Source organism: Camponotus floridanus, unplaced genomic scaffold (assembly GCF_003227725.1).
Source record: "Camponotus floridanus strain SB8 unplaced genomic scaffold, Cflo_v7.5 scaffold6, whole genome shotgun sequence".
Taxonomy (NCBI): domain Eukaryota; kingdom Metazoa; phylum Arthropoda; class Insecta; order Hymenoptera; family Formicidae; genus Camponotus; species Camponotus floridanus.
The window spans coordinates 4284953-4307393 of NW_020229769.1; the positions used below are offsets into that span (position 1 = coordinate 4284953).

Sequence of the window (22441 nt, forward strand, 5' to 3'; positions counted from 1 at the left end):
TATATATATATATACACACACACACACACACATATACATACATACATACATACATATAACCACATATATTGCACATCTCTCTTATTTGTAGGTTTGTAAAAACTAGAAAAATTAATAATTATATAATGTAAAGAAATTATATAAGAATTTTTATATATTTTACAAAAAATAGCCCTTGAATTAAAAAATTTGTAAATAAATTTATAATTTTACTCAAAATCTTTATATATGATATAATGTATTAAAAATTGCGCTATAGATATGTACATTTATGTGTTAATATAATCTGGAAAAAATTATTTGTAAAGATAATTAAAAGTTTATGCCAATACTACATTTAATATTAAAATGACAAAAATTTACTTATTTAATATATACATATTAATTAATCTATTGTTCTACATTTATAATATGTACACAATATTTAATTCTTTCTAAACCACAATGTATTACAGAACATACATTTATCATGTAACTTTTTTATTTTACAAGCTTTAAAATATTAAACAAGTATTTATCTATATATTATACAAACACTCAATAAATTGACTTGAATTAACAGTATCCAGAGAAAATGAAATGTTTCTTGTAATCTTATTTTATAACAAGATGTAAGATTATGATAGGAGATCTTTCATGATAAAGTCCATTGATTTGTAATTTTATTACTAAATTTAATTTGCCTGACTTTGTCTCTTAGCAACTGCCATAGCATTTTCGTTAGCAGTTATTTGAAATTCTTGGAAACGTTGAGACACTCTTTGATTCATTTTCAAGTACTTTTCCATACAATTAAGAGCGCATTTCTCTTCTTTGGCTCTAACTTCTCGCGTCGTGAAGTCTGTTACACAATCGACAAAGCAAATTTCTGAGAGTTTATTATACGAAGTCAAAAAGTCTCGGAACTAAAACAAATAATATATCCACAATAATATATCCACAATTATATATGCTTAAATAAATTCACTTACATTATCATTATATTTAAGATATACAAATAAAGCTTGTTAGATTGTTACTGTATCTTTTGGATTGTTTATAATGTAACAAAATATATGATAAAATATCCACAATATATACACAAGTTTAGATAATACATACAGATTTTATTTGATCAGCATCCACATCAGCTGGGACTTGCATGGCCATTGTGGAAATTCAATGATTTTTATAAAATATCTTTATTGTCGATTTTTATCGTGTTTATAATTTTATAATTTCGCAAATATATACATATGTATCTCATCAACTCTGACGGAAATTTTCGAGGTTAGGGAAAAGCATGTGCAAGAGATATATGTATACATCTGTAGAATAATCTGGTAATATTAAATCATATAAGAGCTTGTTGCCTATTAGCTATCGAATAGGGATTGCCTAGGGTTTGAAAGTCTCTCGCAATATTCAGCCAATCAGGACGTCCGACAAAGCTGTGAAAGCAAATATCGCCTTTAGAAACGCCATCATGTTTCTCGCCCGAATATATCACGGGAAAAAATTGATATAAAAACGATTTTAAAATTTTCACACATTTTCATTTAAATAATGCTATATATCTAGTGTATTTTTCCATATCACGCGTATTTTACATTCCAAGATAAAATAGAAAATTCGAATTTTCTTTCGCATATTTTTTTTTTGTTTTCTGTTGGCATCCTTGAAAATACCGCGGAAGATTTGCATCAATATCTACAGTTGGCAACGCGATTGTTTGTACGTTAAATTCTAAATTGCCGCGGAGAGCCGTCACCAAGTGCTATTTGCTCGACGTTTTATTCGTATTGACGAATTAATTTCACGCAAAGTTGACGTTTCGAAAATTATATGCCTGAAAACAATCCTACCATTGCATCATCTTCCATCGTCCAGTCAAATAGATAAAAGGTACGCGAAGGTAAGAGGGACGAAATTTTGCGCGCGAACTTCAGGTTTGATCACCGGCAGTTTACAGTAATTGAAAAGTGAGCTCGAGGAGAAATTTTTTGGGCGAGAGTTAAATGAAATGCGGTGAAAGTTAAATGAACCGGGATCGATTCGTATCAGGATTCGATCGTTGGTTTTGAAAGAAACACGATGTCGACGGAGCTCGGTGGCAGGAAATAAAAGGCAGATGTTTTGTATCGACGTGGTGGATCGAAGCCTGCGTACGTCGTTTGCCTTTGTCTTCGAAACGATGAATAATGTATTATTATCGTGCCACATTACGGAGGTACGAAGTGGCGTTTTGCGCCAAATATATAATAAATATGTAAAGAATGAAAGATCTTGCGCACATGTGTGTGCATGACACTCTGTCCAAAAAATACTATATATTTCTTTTACTTTTAGGTAATATTTTAAGGGACGGTATTTTTGAAAATAATTGGCTCCATCTTTTATGGACACGAATTCGTGCGACATTAAATTGAATTTTTATTTTAAACGTGACATTCACGACAATGACAGGAAGTCGGGTATCGGAGAATCGTTTTGTCGCCCATTTCAGTTGAGTTTTGTTCCGCACGAGTATGTCCACAACGTTTTGTCTTCGTTATGGTAGCGCGAACTTAGGACAGCTGACAGCCGAGGGTTCTTGTGCGAAGGCAAACGGACACGCTGTACAAGTCTGTCAAATCTTGGAACGCGAACACGTTAAATTGCCAGTCTATTCGCTTCGTTTCACGCAGGTTACATAAACAAATTTTTCGCAAAAATTAAAAAAAAAATAAGTAATTTAATTGATTGACTTTTCGGACTTGACGAGATTGTCGTGCAATTATTATTGCTTTTATATTCATATCATTGTAGATAGATAGATTCATAACCCCTGTTGCGTATTATATTGCTGATATGGTTGTAAGAATTTATTTACATATGTATTTCTTTAAACATTACGCATGTAATGATTTATATCAATTCAACTGTAATTCGATACACTTATTATTTATTACTGTATCAATTAAACTACTTATGTATTATTTATCACTTTATCGCTCTTTATATGTTGTAATATTATAATTAATTAACGCATGTTGTATTTCAGGAAGTTAAATAATATCGTGGGAGAACCACTGCCGTCAACATGTTCTCGAGAAATGTATCTTCCGAGCGACAAGCGAATCTCGCTGTAGTCGACAGAAAAAGATCCGCATCCGCGGGAGCATCGTCGCAAAAGACGCGATCTTCGAAGAACAGAAAGCCCATAAAAACCGGCGCGACGAAACCGCGAGTTTCTTGCGAGCAGCGGCTTCTTTCGCGAAAGGAGAGTAAGAAGATACGCGACGATGCGAAACACAAGGGTCGCTTGTACAACGAGACGTGTGTCGCCAGCGCGGATAACAATGACCCGATTTACATTTTACGGAAGGAAATACAAGATTGGAGAATGTCGGGACAGTTAGCGAACGAATTTGATCGCGATCAACGCACTACCGAAGATAAAACGGAGAAGAGTTCCGTTCAAGGTAAAAAAAACAATTAATCGTTATAATTCTATCATTAATAATAGAAAATTAAAACGAATAATTGCCATATATAGTACTATTAAATCTTGACAAATATTTTCGAGTTATCTTTTCCAAAAGTAGTATCCAAGTAAATAAAAAATTGTAAAATGCGACAAATTTAAATAAGAGAATTTACAAGCTCATTAGTAAAAATTCATCAAAATGCTCAAAATTTATCTTATGCTAAATGTAAAGTGAAAAATCGTTTTTATCAATTTTAATAATTTTTAGAAAGATGCAGCCAAGTTGTCACAAAGGACCTACAAGATCCAGATGTTTTGCCCGAATTAGCGAGCACCGTCGTCGTAGATCAGTCAACGCAATCCACGTGAGTACATGTTTAAATCATCAATTGAAATTTGATACACGAGAGTTGAAAGTTTTGCGGAAATGGATGATTATTCTGGATTTTTACGTCGAAGACGCGGTTGCACGTACGTGGTTTATTAAGGATTCAAACGATTATACCTCGCAATACATCACGGGAGAAGTGACAAGATTGCGGAACTTGTTGAATAACTGGGAAACTTTGTTTTCCATTTAGAGATTATCACGTCTCTGAAAATATCCGCGTGTAATATCCTTTCTTGGATAATTCAACCGACTACTTTAGTCTACGTATTCAATTTTTTTTCACGCCGCAATAATTACGCGAGCGTACATTTTTCGAATATCGAAGCCGTGTCTGCTCGCTCGTGTAGCCGCGGGTTATCGAGCGCGACTATTTTCTCGACGTAACTTATAATAAACTCCGTTTTTTGTCGAATGCGGTCGCCCGGCGCGAATAATAACGCGCGCCAGTGATTTCTTGTCGGTGTCTCAGACAAGAACAGTGACTCTCAAGATACGATTTCACGCGAAGGTAAGTGAACAACTTCCGCTTGCGCGTGTGCGACACGCGATTACGCTATTTTTGTACGCGCCCATTCGATATGCACGAATCCGGCGCGATCGAAGTCGCGTCTCGAGCGATCGTTCGAGGGACGCGGGAGAAGAGAGGCTCGCGTCTCGTTACGTAAGTAACTGTAAATAAAGAACGAGAGAAAAGAGAAGCTCGGCCCGCGTGTCTCCGTTCGCTCTTGCGAGCCGGACACCCGCCGAGAGGCGAAGCTCGGCTACATCATCCTGGAATTTTCGAAAGTTTCGACAAACCGGTTCCCGATCGCGCGCAACTCGTTCGTGACTCGTCGACGATATCCCGCCTCGTGGAGAGATGCACACCGTGTACCGTTTCGAAGCCGATCGTTCGTCGATTCGTGTCCTTCCCGACTTGCTCGCGGATCGCCCAATCTTCCGCATTGTTCGGAATAATTCGTAATCGTTGCGGATGACGCGCACGAATAAAATCTCTCCCCTCGCGTTTATTCGCGACGGTCTGAGACATTCGAGTTTCATCTCGTGTCTGTAAAATCGAGAACCAGGTAAGATCGTATTAGATCCCTTCTCGATATAAATATCATCCAGCGCATTTATGAACGCGCATTCTTTATCGTAACGGAATTACGCATCGAGTAAAAATATCGCGGTTATTTATACGTACGTTCGCGAATCCGGTAAACACGTATGGGATCGTTGTAACGAGCGTTGCGATAACACGTGCGAGAAACGAGACGAAGCGGGCGGACGATGATAGAATTGAAATTCCGCGTCGAGCGAGAAGGAGAGAGAGGGGGAGGAGAGCGACTTTGTACTCCATGGTCGAGGACGAATTCGACAATTCCTGCGCTCGTCATTCGAGGCACGGTCCGGCGCCCGAAAATATTTTTACTACACGAAGCACGCGAGTCGCATGCGTGCCGACTCATTAAGCGTAAACTGGCTATTGTTCTCACTAACCTACAGCACTGTGCGCCTCATTATCATTTTTCGCTCGTGACGCCACTGTTAAAGGCCCGCCAGGGCACCTTCACGAAAACTAAACACGTCAGGTGCGCCACGTTTCGTGGGATTGTTCTCATCCGGTAAAAAAAAAAAAAGGTGGACGAATTAATTCCCGTCAGTCTTGTGGGAGGAGCTTAAATTGATTTATTCGTTTTTTCGGGGAAAGAGAGAGGGAGGTCCTTGAATTAATAATTTAACTAATTCGATAATCAATACGAAGCCCCTTACGACCCTCTTCAATCTAAATCAATCTAAACTGACACAGTCGATTCTTCTAAACTCCAAATTCTTTTTCTATTTATTGATTGTGAAACATCGCAGTTAATAAAATAATAAGGGACGACTCAATTATTCAATTGACGTGAAATTGAGAATGAAATTGAGAATGGTAAAGATTAAAAGATTGAAAATTTTATAGAGATTCACTTGTCAGTGAAATTGAGAAAGATTTCATATCGATCTATACTTAAATTTAATATCAAAACAATTCGAGTAATTTTATAGGATAAATTTTACATCACTTCTTCTTCAATTCATATAATTTTTGCAGGATTATGTAAATATCTTACGTTCACAAAATATATTAAATTCACGCTATTTATAGTAAAAAAATTCGATTTTCTAAATTTAATAGACATAATTCACCCTCATATATTTATGAATACTTTAAGATAAAAACGATACGAGACACACGAAATGAATCAAATTCAACAAGGTCCTATTTAAAATAGACATCGGGTGATTTCCCGAGGCGCGATCTCCTTCTCGAAGACCCTAACGTAGTCCCACGTCAGCGGTGTTAAAAAGGGTTGGAGACAGTTTCGTGTAACTTGCACGAGAGAGAGTTTTCAAGCACAGTCAGCTCATCCACGAATAATGATGTAGGTTAGGTTCCCAAGCGGTATATATCGCAAAAATCAACATTCTTCGCCAAGTCGAGGCTCGCAAAAAGCGTAAACCGGTTTGCCTCGTAAATGGCACACGAGCGTGCGAACGGGAGACGCGGACGCGGTGGATAAAGGAGCATACGCGGGAGAATAAAGGAGGATGCACGAGGCTCTCTCTCCCCGTCTCTCTTTCTCTCGAGGCGAGAAGGACTCCTCGCGTCTCAATGTTCCTTTGTGTAAATAGCTTTTCTTGGATTTCTGCGGTTTCGCAGCGCGAACATAAATCATACGCTATCGCGAACATTATGACACATTTATGATGAAAGAAACATTGCCTGCGCGAGTTGTCGGTAATTTAATCTTCGTTGAATGCAATTAAAGAGGCGATTTTTCAAACGCTTCTCTTGTACAGCATGTAAATCGAATTTTTACAATTACACGCGCAGACTTTCGTCGACTCTAATAATTTTTTTTTTTTTTTTAAGACAAAAATTACGAAAGTAAGGAAAGAGTTCGGCAGGAAAGAGTCTTGCTCGAGCAAGTAATAAATGAGGATTGAAAAAAATTTATTTATAACCTTAACATAAATTCCAGAAACACATGTCTAAATTTCAGATATTGCTCGAGAAATACGCTTGTTTTAATAACTTGTAAAAAAAAATAATTTCTCGCTTTATATTTAGCATCTTCGCAGAACCGGTTTAAACCATTTGCCCCAGTTTACTCGTTAGTGCACTTAATTTATATTCGTGTGTGACATTTAAATTCATTTTTTCCAATTATATCTAAATTAATTCTCAAAATTGGACGAAAAAGAATAATCGAAATAATTTATATCATTTATAAAAAAAAATATGGACTGAGCGTCCAATACAAGTATTCTCTATTATCTTCCTCTATTTTTCAAAAGAAAATAAAAATATGACATTTATACAAAAATCCCGAATAATTCGACATGATCCCCCTCGTTCGAGCTTCGTCCTGTTAGCCCGGTTTTGCAGCACAGATAAGACGGATAACACGGTTCGCGAGCGTTAAGACGATGCGTTAACATAATTGTCGGACAGGCGAAAAAGTAGGAAAGGAAAAAAAATAGGAACTCTCTTGGTCGACTCGGAGGCAGACGACGAATTTCCGGTTTCATCGTACGTTGACCCTGCCGCGCTCGAGAGGAGAAGCCCCGTTCTATGTGGGTTATGTTTGTCTATGCTTTCTCCACGAGGAATCCGCCGATAAAATTGACCGAGGAGCACCGACGAGCTGGACGTGACGTCACAAAGTCGCGCGCTACGTTACGTAAAAAAAAAAAAGAGAAAAAAGAGGGAGAGAGGGGGAACAGGGAGGGGAAGAAACGTCTCGGCTTCCTCGCGCATAAATTATCGTCGTAGAGCTCGCTATTTGCACGTGGCGCATTTAGCATTCTAAATATAGCCACCCGATTCTCATCGCGTTTATATCGCGTATTTTTTTTTTTTCATGCTACGCAGTAGAAGCAGACACTCGTACGCGCGTAGCGCTAAACAAAGGCGAAGGTAAAAAAAAAAAAAAAAAAAGAAACGAGCCTAACGCCGCGTGAAGCGCGCATCCGTACTTTACATTTACCGCTAATCACTATTATCCCGATAACATTGTACGCTCGAGGTTCGCATTAAATGAATCAACCTTGAAGATCTTATGGTACATTTAAACGCGGAACGAATATATATATACGAGATACAGACACGAGGGGAGGGAAGGGGGGGGGATAATATAATTTTCCCTGTGAAATTATCTCGATTTACGAGGCGGAGAACCCCGGGAACCGATTCGCAGAAGCGGAGTAGCAGTAGGAGGGGTTGGAAAAAAAAATTACTCGTCTCCGTTATACAGTCATTGCGAAGACCGGCGCGTTTAGCTCGACGTGATGCACAGAATGTCGCTTATGCGAGCGACACGCTCCACCGGGTGGAGTTCGCCAGCCAAGCGACTAGCCGAGCCAGCCAGCCGGCCAGCCAGCCAGCCAACCAAGCGCACGTTTTTTACGTAACGCTACGCGTAACGCTGACGCGCGTGACGTCAGCTCGGTCGGCACCGCGCCAGCCGACCGCTGCCGCCGACCGCTGCCGCCGCCGCCGACGACGACGACGGCGGCGGCGGCGGCGAGGACGGGACGGGAGGGAGCGGGGGGAGGGGGCAGGGGAGGCGAACGGCACGGCCACGGAATTCTTGCGAAGAAAGCACGCATCGAGCACAGCCGAGCGCGACCGAACGTAGCCGGCGACCGAACGAGCGCTCCGCTTCGTTCCGCTCCTCCGCTCGCGGCATACTTGCACGAGGCGGCAACATCGCGAGCGTCTGTTAGGTTCAAGGGTACGGAGCGGAGGTTGGCTTCGTCTCGCTCCGGCCCGGCACGTTGGACCGCCGGCTCGTTCGGCGCGAGTAATCCCCTTTCGTGAAACGGGAAACTTTTTTCTTCAAAGACGCGTAACCCGCGATATCCCGTGTTTGCGAACCACGTGGACGTATCGTAGACGGCTTGTTCGCTGGCCGAGCGATTAAGCGGTGAATGGGCGAAATCGGAGAATGAAAGAGATTCGCACCTTCGGATGATTCTTCTAGTCCAGGCGGAGCTTTCGTTTTTAATTTTTCACCGTCATGTTTCTACGGCGTTGGCGTTTCTAAATTATGGCAGCTCGTTATTAAGCAAAATTTGAATAAAAGTTCTTTTAATATACATTTTTCAGATAAATTAATTAATAAATATCCTTTACTAGTAAATTATTAATAAATACTTACTAAATTAATACTCTTTATTAATAATTTATTAATAAAGATTCTAGCTTCCTTTAACTGTGCGATTAATAATGCCTCTTAATTTTGATTGTATTTCTCAATCATCTTTTATATGATTCAATGGTAACTTTCAGCCTCGTGTGTTTTTATTGTTAGATACAAATATATTGCTGTATACGTATATATCTATATATATGCACAGACGAGACAATACATGTTTCGTTGCGGTTAAAGGGGCATCCGCTCTTTTAATTGGATTCTCTGAATTTTCAACCGACGAGAATATCGCACAACGCACGTCCGGGAGATCATGAAAGATCTATTGAAGACAAAGCGCATTCAGTATTCCGTCTATCAATTACGATGTATGTGTGCCAATCACAATGACAACTGATATAAGTCAATGTGATTTATCTGTTAAAAAGATTGTGTAATACATTTTTAGATTAATAGATTATTTATCATTGTTTTTTTTTTCGTGCAATCTGATTTATACGCGGAAGACAAAGAAATATTTTTCCATTTGGAAAGTCATAGAAAGAGAGAGTGTCGAATACAAGTTTTAATTAAAGAATTGAAAAAGTTAATTTTTAGGTTTTTATATTTTACTAGACTGTTATATTTTTACAGAGTCGAAATATTTTTTTACACTGACATAATTTTATTTTAATTCTTTAATATTTCCAAGTGTAGCGCGTTAAAAGTACGACTATTAAAAAATTCAAGATATATTTTATACATACATACATACAAGTTTTATGAAATTAAGTATATTATTGTAAAATAAAATTTTCTATTTTTCTCTCACATTTTACACTTTTAATTTAAGTACTAAAAATATGCTGATTATGTGAAAAGCGTACTACACTACAATCTCAATGTAAGACCTTTAATGAACTTTAATGAAAGGGTTACTAGCAAAGTCACTACACGCCTACGATTCAAAAATATAACAATCAATTAATCAATTATAGGGATTATCAATTAATCACGTTATAGGGACAAATATGAATTGAATATTGATCGATAATTCGAATGCAAATATGAATTGAATATTGATCGATAATTCGAATGCATTCGCAAGGAAGGGATTGGCAAGATGCGTCGTTTAAAACAACAGCGGTAACGTACGGAGGGTACAAAGATGCAAAAATTCTCAGGCGTCCTAGAAAAATCGAGTCCTTTGTTCGCGATTTACATTACGCGTATTCATTGGATAACATCTGCTTAATAGTACAATGGTCTTACGAAAGCGCGTTTCGTTGGGTCCCTTTTATCGCGCCTCAAAGAGCCTCGCCGGTCCCCGAAAAGGGTCCCCCTTTCGAGAGAAATCTTTAAGACGGCCCCGGCATCTGTCCTTTACGGCCAACCGAAGTAGGGAAAGTAAGTTTGCACGTGTCTCTCTCATCCGAGGGAACCCGAAAGCACGTGGAGCTCTTTGTGTATTAACGCGCGCAAAACGGGAAGTGGCAACTGACATCTGCTTTGCGTCACGTGGGATTTGTGGGTCGAATTTTATTTTCGGAGGTTCCCCGAGATTCGTCGCACATAGCAGACGCTAAATCGCTCTTTAAAAGATCAACATCAACGTTATTTGAACGCGACGCGATATATTGACGAGAGGAGAAAACAGAATTACACGTGATTAAATCGAATCCAAAGATCATTCCCAATTGATAGAATATAATTAAACTAGGTAATATACATGTTAATCATATATATTTTTAGACTCGACAAGAGTAAGATTGGAGAGTGAAATAAGTATCCGTGCCATATCATCCTTTAGCTAACCATGAAAAACGTCAGCCTCTTTAGCTCAGTGGCAGAGCACTGGTCTCGTAAACCAGGGGTCGTGAGTTCAAACCTCACAGGAGGCAGCTTGTTATTTTTTGCTATTAAATATATTTTTTTTGAAATAATTTATGCAATCTGCTGTTTGTCTTTGAATTCTTTCTTATTTTTTAATATTGCCATTTCTTTTTAGTTTCATTTATATTTTTTATTTCTGGTTATATTCTTTTAATATAAAAATATAAAAATTCTTTTAATATAAAATTATACATATAGCTGCCTCATAAAAAATATACATTTACGATAATGTCGATTCGCTATAATATTAAATTTTATTTTAAACCTAGTTCGCTATAGATTTAACAAACAAATAACAATTAATTCGTTTAATATATTTACGACTATTAACCGATCAGCTGTTTGATTATCAAAGTTAATCGTGATTAAGATGTAAAGAGCAACTAAATGTCGAATGATCGGGTGAGTCCGCAATAAGGAGACAATTTACGAGAGGCCACGGGTGCGAAGTACGAGACAGACGTCGGCAATTAAAACGAATCACGCTTTGTGGGAAGCGGGGGCGACGAGAATCGGCATTCGGTCGGCATTCGCGTCCGAGCCCGCGAATGCGATCCACGTAGTCAGAGGGGGAACGGGGGGACGGGGGGGGGGGACCGCCCCTTGGTACCGGCCCGGTTTTCGATATTCAAGAGCGTTACCCCGAGCAGCGGGAGTCGTGCAGTTTCCGTAAAACGTCCGAGAAAGGCCGGGACGCGAATATAGATAGGGGTAGGTAGGTAGGTTCGGGGGTTACAGCCTGAATCGTGACGGGGGTTGAATGTTTCCCCGGTTCTCTCTCTCTCTCTCTCTTTCTTATCCTCCTCCCCCTCCCGCCTGCTCCTTTTAACCTCCTCTCCTTCTTTCTCGTTTTCACAGCGTGCGCTGGCCGTCACGAGAGCGGAATACTAATTTTTATGTCGGGGACGAAGAAACGCGCGCGATCGATCCCGCCACCGCTGCCACCCCCGCTGCCACCCCCGCCTCCGCCAGGGGTTGCATAGCGTGTAGCGCCACGGGGGTGCATGACCGAGTAGCGCTACGGTTAGGGGTTAAGAGCGCGCGGGGGCGGCGCGACGCGTTGCTCTCTCTCTCTCTCTCTCTTTCTCTTTTTCCCTCTCACCGTGGAATGTCGTTAACCCTTTGCACTCCGCTGCACGTATCTTATGACACTGACGAGCTAGCAGCGCGTTGCATTCGCTAGCGTTATCGGTGCCTCATCGACGACAGAGCGCGAACTGCGGCTGTTGAATAAAAAATTGTCCGTCGAGCACGCGAGCTTTCTACAAATTCGAGACGATACGCAAACACGGGTTAGCCTAGAATTCGAATAGAATTGTGTAAATTTCGTTCGTAAAAGGCCTCGAATTTTTAAGTCGATCGATTTAAATTAATTAAATAAATTTTTTCTTCATTCTTAATGATAACATTTTATTTATGGAATGATGATTTTTTTCGCACGAATAAGAATAAGAATTTATAAATTGTTATTCCACGTCTCCTCTGTCTTCAATCGCGAAGGGATATTCGAGAAGCCGATCGAAGATTCGCGTCACGTTTCGAGTAGTTTAATTCGTCGGGGAATATCGCCGTGGCCTTCTTTCGCGGGCTTCGTAAAAGGAGCGAGCTCTCCTCTCTTCGATCATGAAATCCGGCCGCATAGGTAGATAGTTACAGCGGTCGCGATCCAAACCGGTTTTACTCGATCGGAGGACTTTAGGCGATTGTGTTCGCGACGTGGGCGAGGTAATGGTTCGTTCAAGTGAGGCGAAAACTGAAGTAGTAACTCGGTTAAAGCAGAAGCGAGGCAATTTCGAGCCCGATAGGCGATAGGAGACAAGCGGATTCGGCTGCGAAAATTTATGCCGTGCCGCGTCAGCTGCAAGATCAAGGACCACTTCTCCGCGATAGAGCATTCGTTTTTCGTCGGAAACAACCGTTCGAAAGCCGATTGCACATCGCGAGAAATTTACATACGTCTGACGTAACGTTTTCTTTTTTTTTTTTCTTCGTTTCTTCGATTACGCGTTTTCGCTTTTTTTGCTAGAGACTCTATACGTTAATATATTTATACGCGGAAATAACAGTGCTTCGAGTATTTATCGCGCGAGAGATTTATGCTCCTTCGAAAGCGATTATCTCTTAGCTTTAGAAAAAAATGTAAATGCACCTTTCCTCGATGCAATATGCATTTCATCGGATTCTTATGCCGCTTGTGCGAAGAGTTTAAAGTAACAATCTGGATATTTGCATTTTGCAAATTTCACGTTTATGCAACAATGCGATATGCATCAAAGATATATCGTGCGTAACCAACACTTCAATCGCTGAAAGAATCGCTTTTATTATTCAGTTCCATTAATCAGACACGAATTTCCACGCATTTCTTGGAATATTTTAAATATATTATATTTTAAATATACCATTAACTTATATTTTATACTTATATATTATATATAAAAGGTGTAATAAAGGGGGGTGTCAATATTGTACTCTCTGAAGAGATATATATCTTACAAGGGGAGGGAGGCTGCCAAAAATTCAGAATCTGTCATCGCATTTTCGATCGTGTTTATTTTATACAATATTTTAAATGTACATTTAAACATTCAATTAATCTTATTTTATATTATAGAGGCAAAAGGAAGTCAATATCGTAATCTTTGGTGACATATATCTCTTACAAGGGGCTCCTAAAAATTGCGAATCTGTCATCGCACTTTCGATCGCGCTTATTTTATACGATATTTTAAATATACGATTAATCTTATTTTATATTGTAGAGAGGCAAAGGGGCGAGTCAATATTGTACTCTTTGGCGACACGTATCTTTTACAAGAGGTTCCCAAAAATTGCGAATCTGTCATCGCACTTTTGATCGCGCGCCCTCGAGCGTGCTTATTTTATACGTTATTTGAAATATACGATTAATCTTTTTTTATATTGTAGAGGCAAAGGGGCACAGAAAAGAAAGAGGTGTCAAATCAAAACTTATATACTTAAACTAACGCGTTCATTGTTTCGTATATACGCAACAATTTCTGATCTTCTTAGAAGAATTTAATAATTTTAAATTTTAACAATATCATAGTCTTATTTTAATATTGTAATTGTCACCTCAAGAATATATAATTATTTAATTCTACTTTAAGAAAATTATAATCTTTGATTTAAAAATGTTACTTTCTATCCAACATTGTTTCTTTTCCATTCAAGAAAATTAAAACTTAAATCACAAGAACATATTTTTCTCGACTGAACTGTATAAAATGGCTTCATTCAAATAAGCAAATTATTCAAGCAATTATATTTTTCTTTAATTAATATATAATCTCATTTCAAGATTTCTATGTTAAAACTAAATATATTTTCAAAACAAGAATGTCCTTTTTTTTCTGTGGGCGTTTATTCTTAATATTGCACTCTTTGGCGATGTGTATCCCTCGCGAGGGGCTCCCGATATATTTTCAAAACAAGAATGTCCTGTTTTTTCTGTGGGCGTTTTATTCTTAATATTGCACTCTTTGGCGATGTGTATCCCTCGCGAGGGGCTCCCGATATATTTTCAAAACAAGAATGTCCTTTTTTTCTGTGGGCGTTTATTCTTAATATCGCACTCTTTGGCGATGTGTATCCCTCGCGAGGGGCTCCCGATATATTTTCAAAACAAGAATGTCCTTTTTTTTCTGTGGACGTTTTATTCTTAATATTGCACTCTTTGGCGATGTGTATCCCTCGCGAGGGGCTCCCGATATATTTTCAAAACAAGAATGTCCTTTTTTTCTGTGGGCGTTTATTCTTAATATCGCACTCTTTGGCGATGTGTATCCCTCGCGAGGGGCTCCCGATATATTTTCAAAACAAGAATGTCCTTTTTTTTCTGTGGACGTTTTATTCTTAATATTGCACTCTTTGGCGATGTGTATCCCTCGCGAGGGGCTCCCGAAAATTCTGAACTCGTCACCGCACCTCGTCGCACTTTCGATCGCGCGCATTCGAGCACGGTTATCCGCTCGCGCGCTGCGGGTATGTGCCGCGCATTCTCGCCGCTATAGTATTCTAGTATTCCGCGGTGTGCTCTCAGGATACCTTCGGAACTACGGGCTTTACGTGACCGGCATGTCGGGTACCGTCGCGCACGCGGATGCTCCCTCGAAAAAAAGCGCCTCCCTCTCCCCAATCTACGAAATTGCAAAATATTTCGCAATTACGGGCGCGCGGTATCCGCGGAGAGAAAAACTGGAGCCGTGTAGTAATTGCGTTAGTTTCTTATTGGCGTACAATCAATCTATGCGATCATGGCTGGCATTTAAAAATTATTCGACGATATTAATTTGTGCGACGAGCCAAATTACATTACTCGAGAAAAGACGGTTCTAGGAGGAGTTATAAAAACATAATGCAATTTCTGACGCACAAAATAAACCGTATAATTCATCTACATTTTTTTAGAAAATATAATTTTTTATATAATTTCTTGCACTCATAAATAGGCTAAATCGTAACAATGATCGCAAGAAGTAAAAAAAAAAATTAAAAGGCGCCGATGTCGATCTTTCAATCGGGCCATCTCAAGGATCATGGACCAAATCGCCGTCTACGACGCGATGCGACCTTCGTCTTTATTCGCGGGTCCGATCTTTACGCGAAAGCCAAGACTCCGTATCTTGGTACAGCGGCAGTGGCGATAAGCGCCTTATCGTGCACCGGCTACGACGGAGCGTCGCTCGCGAGGCGACGCCGAGGGCGAAGGTGTTATCGGTATCGACACGCGAGGACAACGTGACTCCCCCCGCGCCTCGCCCCTCGAAGCCGGGGAGCGCTCGCCGATCGATAGAAAAGTTTTCGCGCGCGTACGCGTTTCACGTACTCTCTCTTTCTCTCTCTCTTTCACCCGAGAGCTGCCGTCCGAATGCATATGCGCGGTGCATGTGTGCGGAATTTATTCCGCGACAAATGCAGCGGAGAGCAGAAATGTGTTCCACCTGGTTGGACGCTCCGCATTTTTCTTGCCCCCTGAAATTACTCGCTGCAGATACGCGTTATAGTCCGAGATTTAAACTTGAAATTGTATTCGTAAAAAGCCCCCCCGTCAGCGCAAAAGGCAAGAAGATGAGTTACCTTCTTTATGTGATATGAAGAGAAATGTAAGCTTGTATCGTTTTGTACTGATGATGAAATATCGCTTTTTATTGCTTGAAATTTATAACTCGTATGAAATTTTTCATAGAGAAGTGCTGACTTCGGTTGGGTTCCTATCGCGAAATTGATACTCGCATTTTTAACCCGCGCAAGTTGCGTAATATCGGAAAAATGTTTGATTAAAATTATGCTGACACTTCTACAAACACATATTTTTATTTTTCGAAATGCGCGATATAAATTAGCCTCTTTAGTTTGCAACTATCAAAAGATAAGTATACGCGTATATCAACATATACATTTATTTATTGTATAATGAAATTTATAAATCTTCCATCGAGTCTCAGAAATCAATATCATCGGTTTAGATATTCAAGGAGCGACTTTTCGACCATCTTTCAGATCTTTTTACGACTTTTCGACCATCTTTCAGATCTTTTTACGCGCAATAAAGATCAATATTAGATAAATATTAGGTAAATAAACTTCGGATTGCCCGGATATCTTCGAGAGTGTACATCTCACGAGCTACAGGCTGTACATGCCGGATTTATAAATTGACGGGCTGCGTATCTCCGTGAGAAATAAGAGATAAAACGATTGCAATCGCCCGAGAATGAACAACGTTCCGCAATGATATAAATATTTATCGCGTAGCGCAGAAGCTTTCGCGATTTCGCGCACCAAGTATTCGTCGTCTCGTATCGCTTCTCGGCGATAAAACACTGGCGCGATGATGTGTCACCGTATTATAACACCGTAGTACTAGCGTGATACTTTATCGCCGCATTGGCAAATAACTTTTCCGCTTACACAATCGCGCGCCAGTGTTCTTATTCATAACATCTTTACTACATAGTTGGAATTCGTCCTCTACGAGCCTCTATTCCGCTGTTGCAATTCGTCCCGCCTTAAGTCGAAGCGAATTTTATTTCAACGAAAGGGAGGACGAGCTTCACGTGCGAATGTTTCTCGCAAATTATGCACGAGAGCCACTCGCGTAATACTTCCTCCCGATGATCCGACCTCCGACATCGTGGAATAAAGTGTTTCTCGTGCGAACTCGCCTTTGGACTTGCAAGGCTCGCGCGACTATATCTATCTCGCAAATTGTGCCGTTAAATATTCGATCCTGGAAACTTCTCTAATTATTTAGAGAAATTATTCGCACAAAGATGCGTAGTGGACGCGCAGGAAATAGTTTAAGTATTTAAATTCTCAGTCGACACACACACGCAATGCGTTCTCTTGCGTTTCAAAAGAGAGGGCACTGTAATAATATGCGTAATAAGATAGGTCTCGCGACGTGCCACGGTAAGACGTGCATAATGCGAGGTACGAGGAGAGTGCGGGTTGCAGCGGTGCAGAAGAACATGCTGACCTTGAATTCTTCCTTTTCGTCGCAGTCGCTGAGGACGAACGGTGCGGAGGGAGACTCGGAGCTCACAATGAGCTTCGAGCCTCTCTCCCTTCGTATTAAAACGAGAATCCGGCCGCTTGTAGGAACACGAGTACGCGATACGTATAGCTTAAAAATTATGTGTTGGACATGCTGTTGGAATTAAATCGGTACCATTCCAACAACTCGCGATATATATCTGCTATATTAAAAGTATTTCTCGTTAAATAGGAATTATTTTATATTAATTTATATATTAATAATATTCTATAATGTTAATTATTATAAATTAATCTATTATTTTATTTCCATTAATTTTAAATATTAAAATTAATGGAAATAAAATAATAGATAATAATAGATAATAATAGATATAATAATAGATAATAATAGATATTTCCATTAATTTTAAATATTAAAATTAATGGAAATATCTTTGCTATTACTAAATGTCAATTAAAATAAAAAAAATCATCTGTTCCTGTAATTATTATTCGCACTTAGATGAAGTTTAACTGTATTAATAAGCTCTAGTTTTTATAGCAATTTTTTTAACAATGCGGTGTAAAGGAATGAATTAAAATGGTATTATAAAGTAAAATCTCGATAAATTACCGCAATAAAATCGCGATAAAGCAGTGCAAGGTACTTCTATCTCGATTCCTTTGCGTTACGAGAAGTGATGGAATCGTGTACAATATTATAAGCGTATATTATATAAGCTTCATTAAAAAAATACGAGCTAATACAAGATTTTACCTCATAGAACCTTTCTGCATCTCACGTGAGATTGTTATTACGTACGGAATAACCTTGCATTAAGAAACATAATTGAATTTATCATGTAATGAAAAGCTCATGTTAAATTATGCAAAGCATACATTATGAAATGCATGAGTACGATGTATTTGTTTACGAATCTTGTTATATCAAGAGATAAAATTATCAATATCTTGTGTTTTCGTTCATGTCTATAATTGGTTATGTAAAAATATGAAAAAATTCGATAGTTAATATCTCTTGTACACAATATTTAACTTTAAAATAATCATATAGAAAGATAATAATTTCTAACAAAATCGCTATATAATATTTTTCGCTATCAATGTGTATTTTTCAAATACGCAAACGTTGGAGGATACTTTAATTTCGTTGTTTGTTTGATTTTTTGAAACACACACAGCTGAAAAATCGCGCGATGCAAAAGGCACAAGGAAACGAAACGACTATGATTTGAAACGATAACATCTTACCTGGAAACATATTTTACTTTTGTCTAATCAGACGTGGACGAAGTGCTGGCAGCTGTTCCTTCTGGCGTACACGAGGACATCCGTTCTTGAAGGCAATCAACTCGTTGCACTTTATGTTCACACTGGTTGTTAACCGGTAGCCATCGCGATGGTCATAAAGACTTTTTTTCGATCCCAATTAATTAAACTTTATTCTTCTCCTATCTACGCATCTATCAAAAAAATTTTGCACCGTTAAGCATTAATTGAACATTTATCGATTATTCTAATACAAATGAATATTGTGCAAAATAATAAATTTATGTTTAGAATAAGCTTTTGTTTAAAACGAAACCAAGAAAGTTTTGCTAATATTTTTTTTAGCAATTTGAATTACAAATTGTATTATATCTAATTTGTTTATAATTTGTCTACACTGTTATATAATGTATTTTTAAATTTTTTAATTTGTGTAGTATTTTTCTACTAACCGTCATTATTTAATAATTTATAAACCAATTTAAAACTGTTCAATTTAAAATAATTATTCATCAAAATATTTTTTTGTGTCTTCAAAAATTTATATCAAACTGAAATTAAATTATAAATCCTTTTTCAAATATAAAAGAATAAATTAGTTTGCAAGCTAATATTACATACAATGGGATGCAAATTAACGTCGTTCGCTAATAATAAAAATGCGAAAAGACGATCACGATTAGTGTGATCTTCCATAAATAAAACATAAATCTATAACATTCTGCGTTATACATTTGGGTATAATCGACGGATAACGCGTTGATAACGCGCGGCAAATTGTCGCTCGGCGAGGTTCGCGATTATGCGCGCGCCTTCTTTAAATTCCTCCAAAGAGGAAACACACGTTTAATAAAATTACCATAACGCGCGCGCCAGACCGCTACCTCGGACTACGCACGACGGCTCGTGTTTGCACCAACCAGAGATGACGACGTAGCGAGAATGCATAATCGCGTCACGTTTTCGCTATCCCATTCTTACACGTGACCGCACATACGCTCGCACGTACGTAAGTAACAACGCATACGCGAGGGCTCATGCTGCCGGCGCATGCATACGTCGCAATTCGTTCGCCACGTGTCCGTGAAATAAGAAGCGAGAGAGAAGAAAAGACGTTACTTGTTCGCGGGACCGTCGAAGGACGACTGAACATTTCGCTTTTCACTCGCACAATAACCTTCCCGTTTCACGGATTGATAAACAAAATATTTGACTCTCCTTGGCCTTCGATGGTTAATCAAAGTTAACAATAAATTCTCCAATGTAATCAAAACATCTCCGACGTATAAAAACGCGATACCATCGTAAATCGATTTATGTACGCGTTGGAGAAATATTCAATATTGTCGTCTGGACGAAATGAATTTATGCGAGCCGACAATTACACGTGATTGTAACATTTCTATTCTTCACGTCCATTAATTTTCCACTAGTTATTAGAAATTAATATACTTTTCTAAATCTTCCAAGAAATAGATATTTCTTGGAATATTTAAGTAGTATTTAAAGATTAGGCGCAGTCTTTTCCAGAGCTGACAAACGCATTTTTGGATGAAAACAATTCGCAAATGATAGGGGTGCGCGCGAGCGTAAGCTCGTCGGGCGTTAGTCATAGCTAGTAACCCACATTTATGATAGACCGCTTTTATAACGCTTTCTCGAGTAAAGGCGCCCATCTGTTGGAGCACCTGACTCGATTCACCTGCCACAGGTATGTACTTACGTACGACGCGGGCTGCCTGTCTGCCTGCCTGCCTGCCCGCCTGGTTGGTTGACTGGCTGGCTGCTCGCTGGCGACCGCCTGACGACGTCAGGTGTTTCTTCGGCGTGCCGCTTAACGGCACAACGCGACTGGAAACAAAGAGCAGCGTGCAACGCATCGGCATTCCGTCCTGTCGTTTTTCCGGAAATGCGGGAAATGCATATCCGAAGATCTGATAAAGAGCGACGAAATCTCGCGTACCGTGTTCCCTAAATAACGATCATCATTATATGAAACATGTATATAAAATTAAAATATAATGTAATAAAAATAAAAAATGTAATATAATAATATTAAATATAAAATATTAATATTAAAATATTAAATACAAATATTAATATTGAATATAAAATGTTAATATAATAAAAATAATATATAGAAAATAATATATAGAAAACTATATATATATAATAACTATATGTATAAAACTAAAATAAAATATAATAAAAATAAAAATAATATTAATATAATAAAACTAAAAATAAAATATAATATTTAAAATATCACATTTAATAAAATAAAAGTGTAGAAAGCATGTGCTACCTGTAGCTAATACAATCGAAAGTTTATATAAAGTGAAATATATTTTCTAAATTATAATTGCATCGATAAAATAAGAATAGCGAAATAAAAAATTTCTTGGAGGAGGCTTCGATAATCGGGTAAAATCGGATTTCTAAGCGTATTCAGGCATATATTTCTCCAAATTATATACAAAGACCGGTCACAAAGTCGTTTCGATTTAATACTAGAGAGAACCGAACGTGAAATAAAATTAGAGAGAAAATCTTTGAAAGCAAATACGTAGTTACTCGCAGTCTTGATGGGCTTTCCGACAGCGCGGCCGCTATTGGCTTTACCCGACGTGTAAAGAATGACCGTGTCATTATTCAGCACTTTCCCACGCAACAAGAGAACATGTCGACGTATGCTATCAAAGTTCTCAGCCGACGGGAGATACGCGAGACTGCACAAGGTAGCGCACGAGAGTTACAAACTATGCACCGTTTGCTTGAGAAGTTTTGCCTTTTAATTTTGGAACATACATCACGATACTAGCTCAAAAAGAAAAGATGCATGAGGCATATGGAAGTCTAATAATATCCTACAATCTTTTGGGAACAGATAAGATTGCACGAGAGAGTCGTAAAATTAAACAATAATCGCACACAGTCGAAATCTCTCTCCGGAATATTGTTCGATAAAATCTATATCACAAGGTGTTTCAAAAGCACCGCGCTATTATTTTAATGACGGCTTATTCGAGTCATTCGGAATTGATCCTAGTTAGAAATTTAACGACCAGTCAATAATCCAATGGAAATATCTTCTTGCATGCGACAGCAGCTGAAAACTCAACTCTGTTTTTCGAAATTTTCATTCGGAAATTATCCAGATGTGCTGATGTTGAAATTAATTAAATTATAATTTTTTTTACATTTTTACTTTTCTGTAATCTCGATATCTTAATCTATATTTATATCAAAAAATTATGAACAAAAAGTTTGCGATTTATGGTGTGCCTTTTTGGGACTTGTTATTTTTATTGTATTTTTATCTAGCATCTGATTTTTGTGATCGGTTTTTTATATTTCATATTTCTATATTTTTTAAAAATATTTTAATGGGATTTATCTATCCCATTTAATGGGATATATTAAATCGCATAATTTTTTGATATTGTACAGATTAAGATATCGAGATTACAGACAATTATCGCATTATAATTTCGATGGTTTTATGTGAAAGGCTCTTTGTAACGAGTGAAATGAAGTGGCTCGCGTATTGAGCATCGAGCGAGGAAATTAAAAGTGCAAGTGAGAGAAATCGCGAGAGGGGCCGGTTCGTGCGACGAGACATTTAGCCGGCCGCCGGGTCCAAGGATCGCGTGTAATATTCGCGACACACGCGACCGCGGCTCGAACACGCGACATCGCGTTCCCGCTCGGATCTCGTCTCGTTTCGTTTCGTTTCTTTCCGTTCGCCACCCCACG

General features: G+C 38.5%; 1 protein-coding gene and 1 non-coding gene across 2 annotated transcripts; one reads left to right on the top strand and one right to left on the bottom strand.

Annotated features, from left to right (window-relative positions):
• Window positions 1–517: 517 nt before the first annotated feature.
• On the bottom strand, window positions 518–20472 carry LOC105250121 (mitochondrial import inner membrane translocase subunit Tim9). Its single transcript, XM_020027210.2, has 4 exons — window positions 20409–20472; window positions 18668–18879; window positions 1102–1430; window positions 518–905 (listed from the first exon to the last, which is right to left on the bottom strand). Exons 3-4 carry the CDS (start codon window positions 1147–1149, stop codon window positions 675–677), a joined length of 279 nt encoding a protein of 92 aa, XP_019882769.1. The 5' UTR covers window positions 1150–1430; window positions 18668–18879; window positions 20409–20472; the 3' UTR covers window positions 518–674.
• Trnat-cgu lies at window positions 10831–10902 on the top strand. Its single transcript has one exon. It is a non-coding gene; the product is annotated as a tRNA-Thr (tRNA).
• Window positions 20473–22441: the final 1969 nt, after the last annotated feature.

Bases quoted from the DNA above. Each gene is read 5' to 3' on its own strand.
- LOC105250121 (XM_020027210.2), bottom strand. From the start codon at position 1,149: ATGGCCATGCAAGTCCCAGCTGATGTGGATGCTGATCAAATAAAATCT. The intron at 906-1,101 runs GTATGTATTATC...TATTTGTTTTAG, and splicing joins ATGCTGATCAAATAAAATCT to TTCCGAGACTTTTTGACTTC.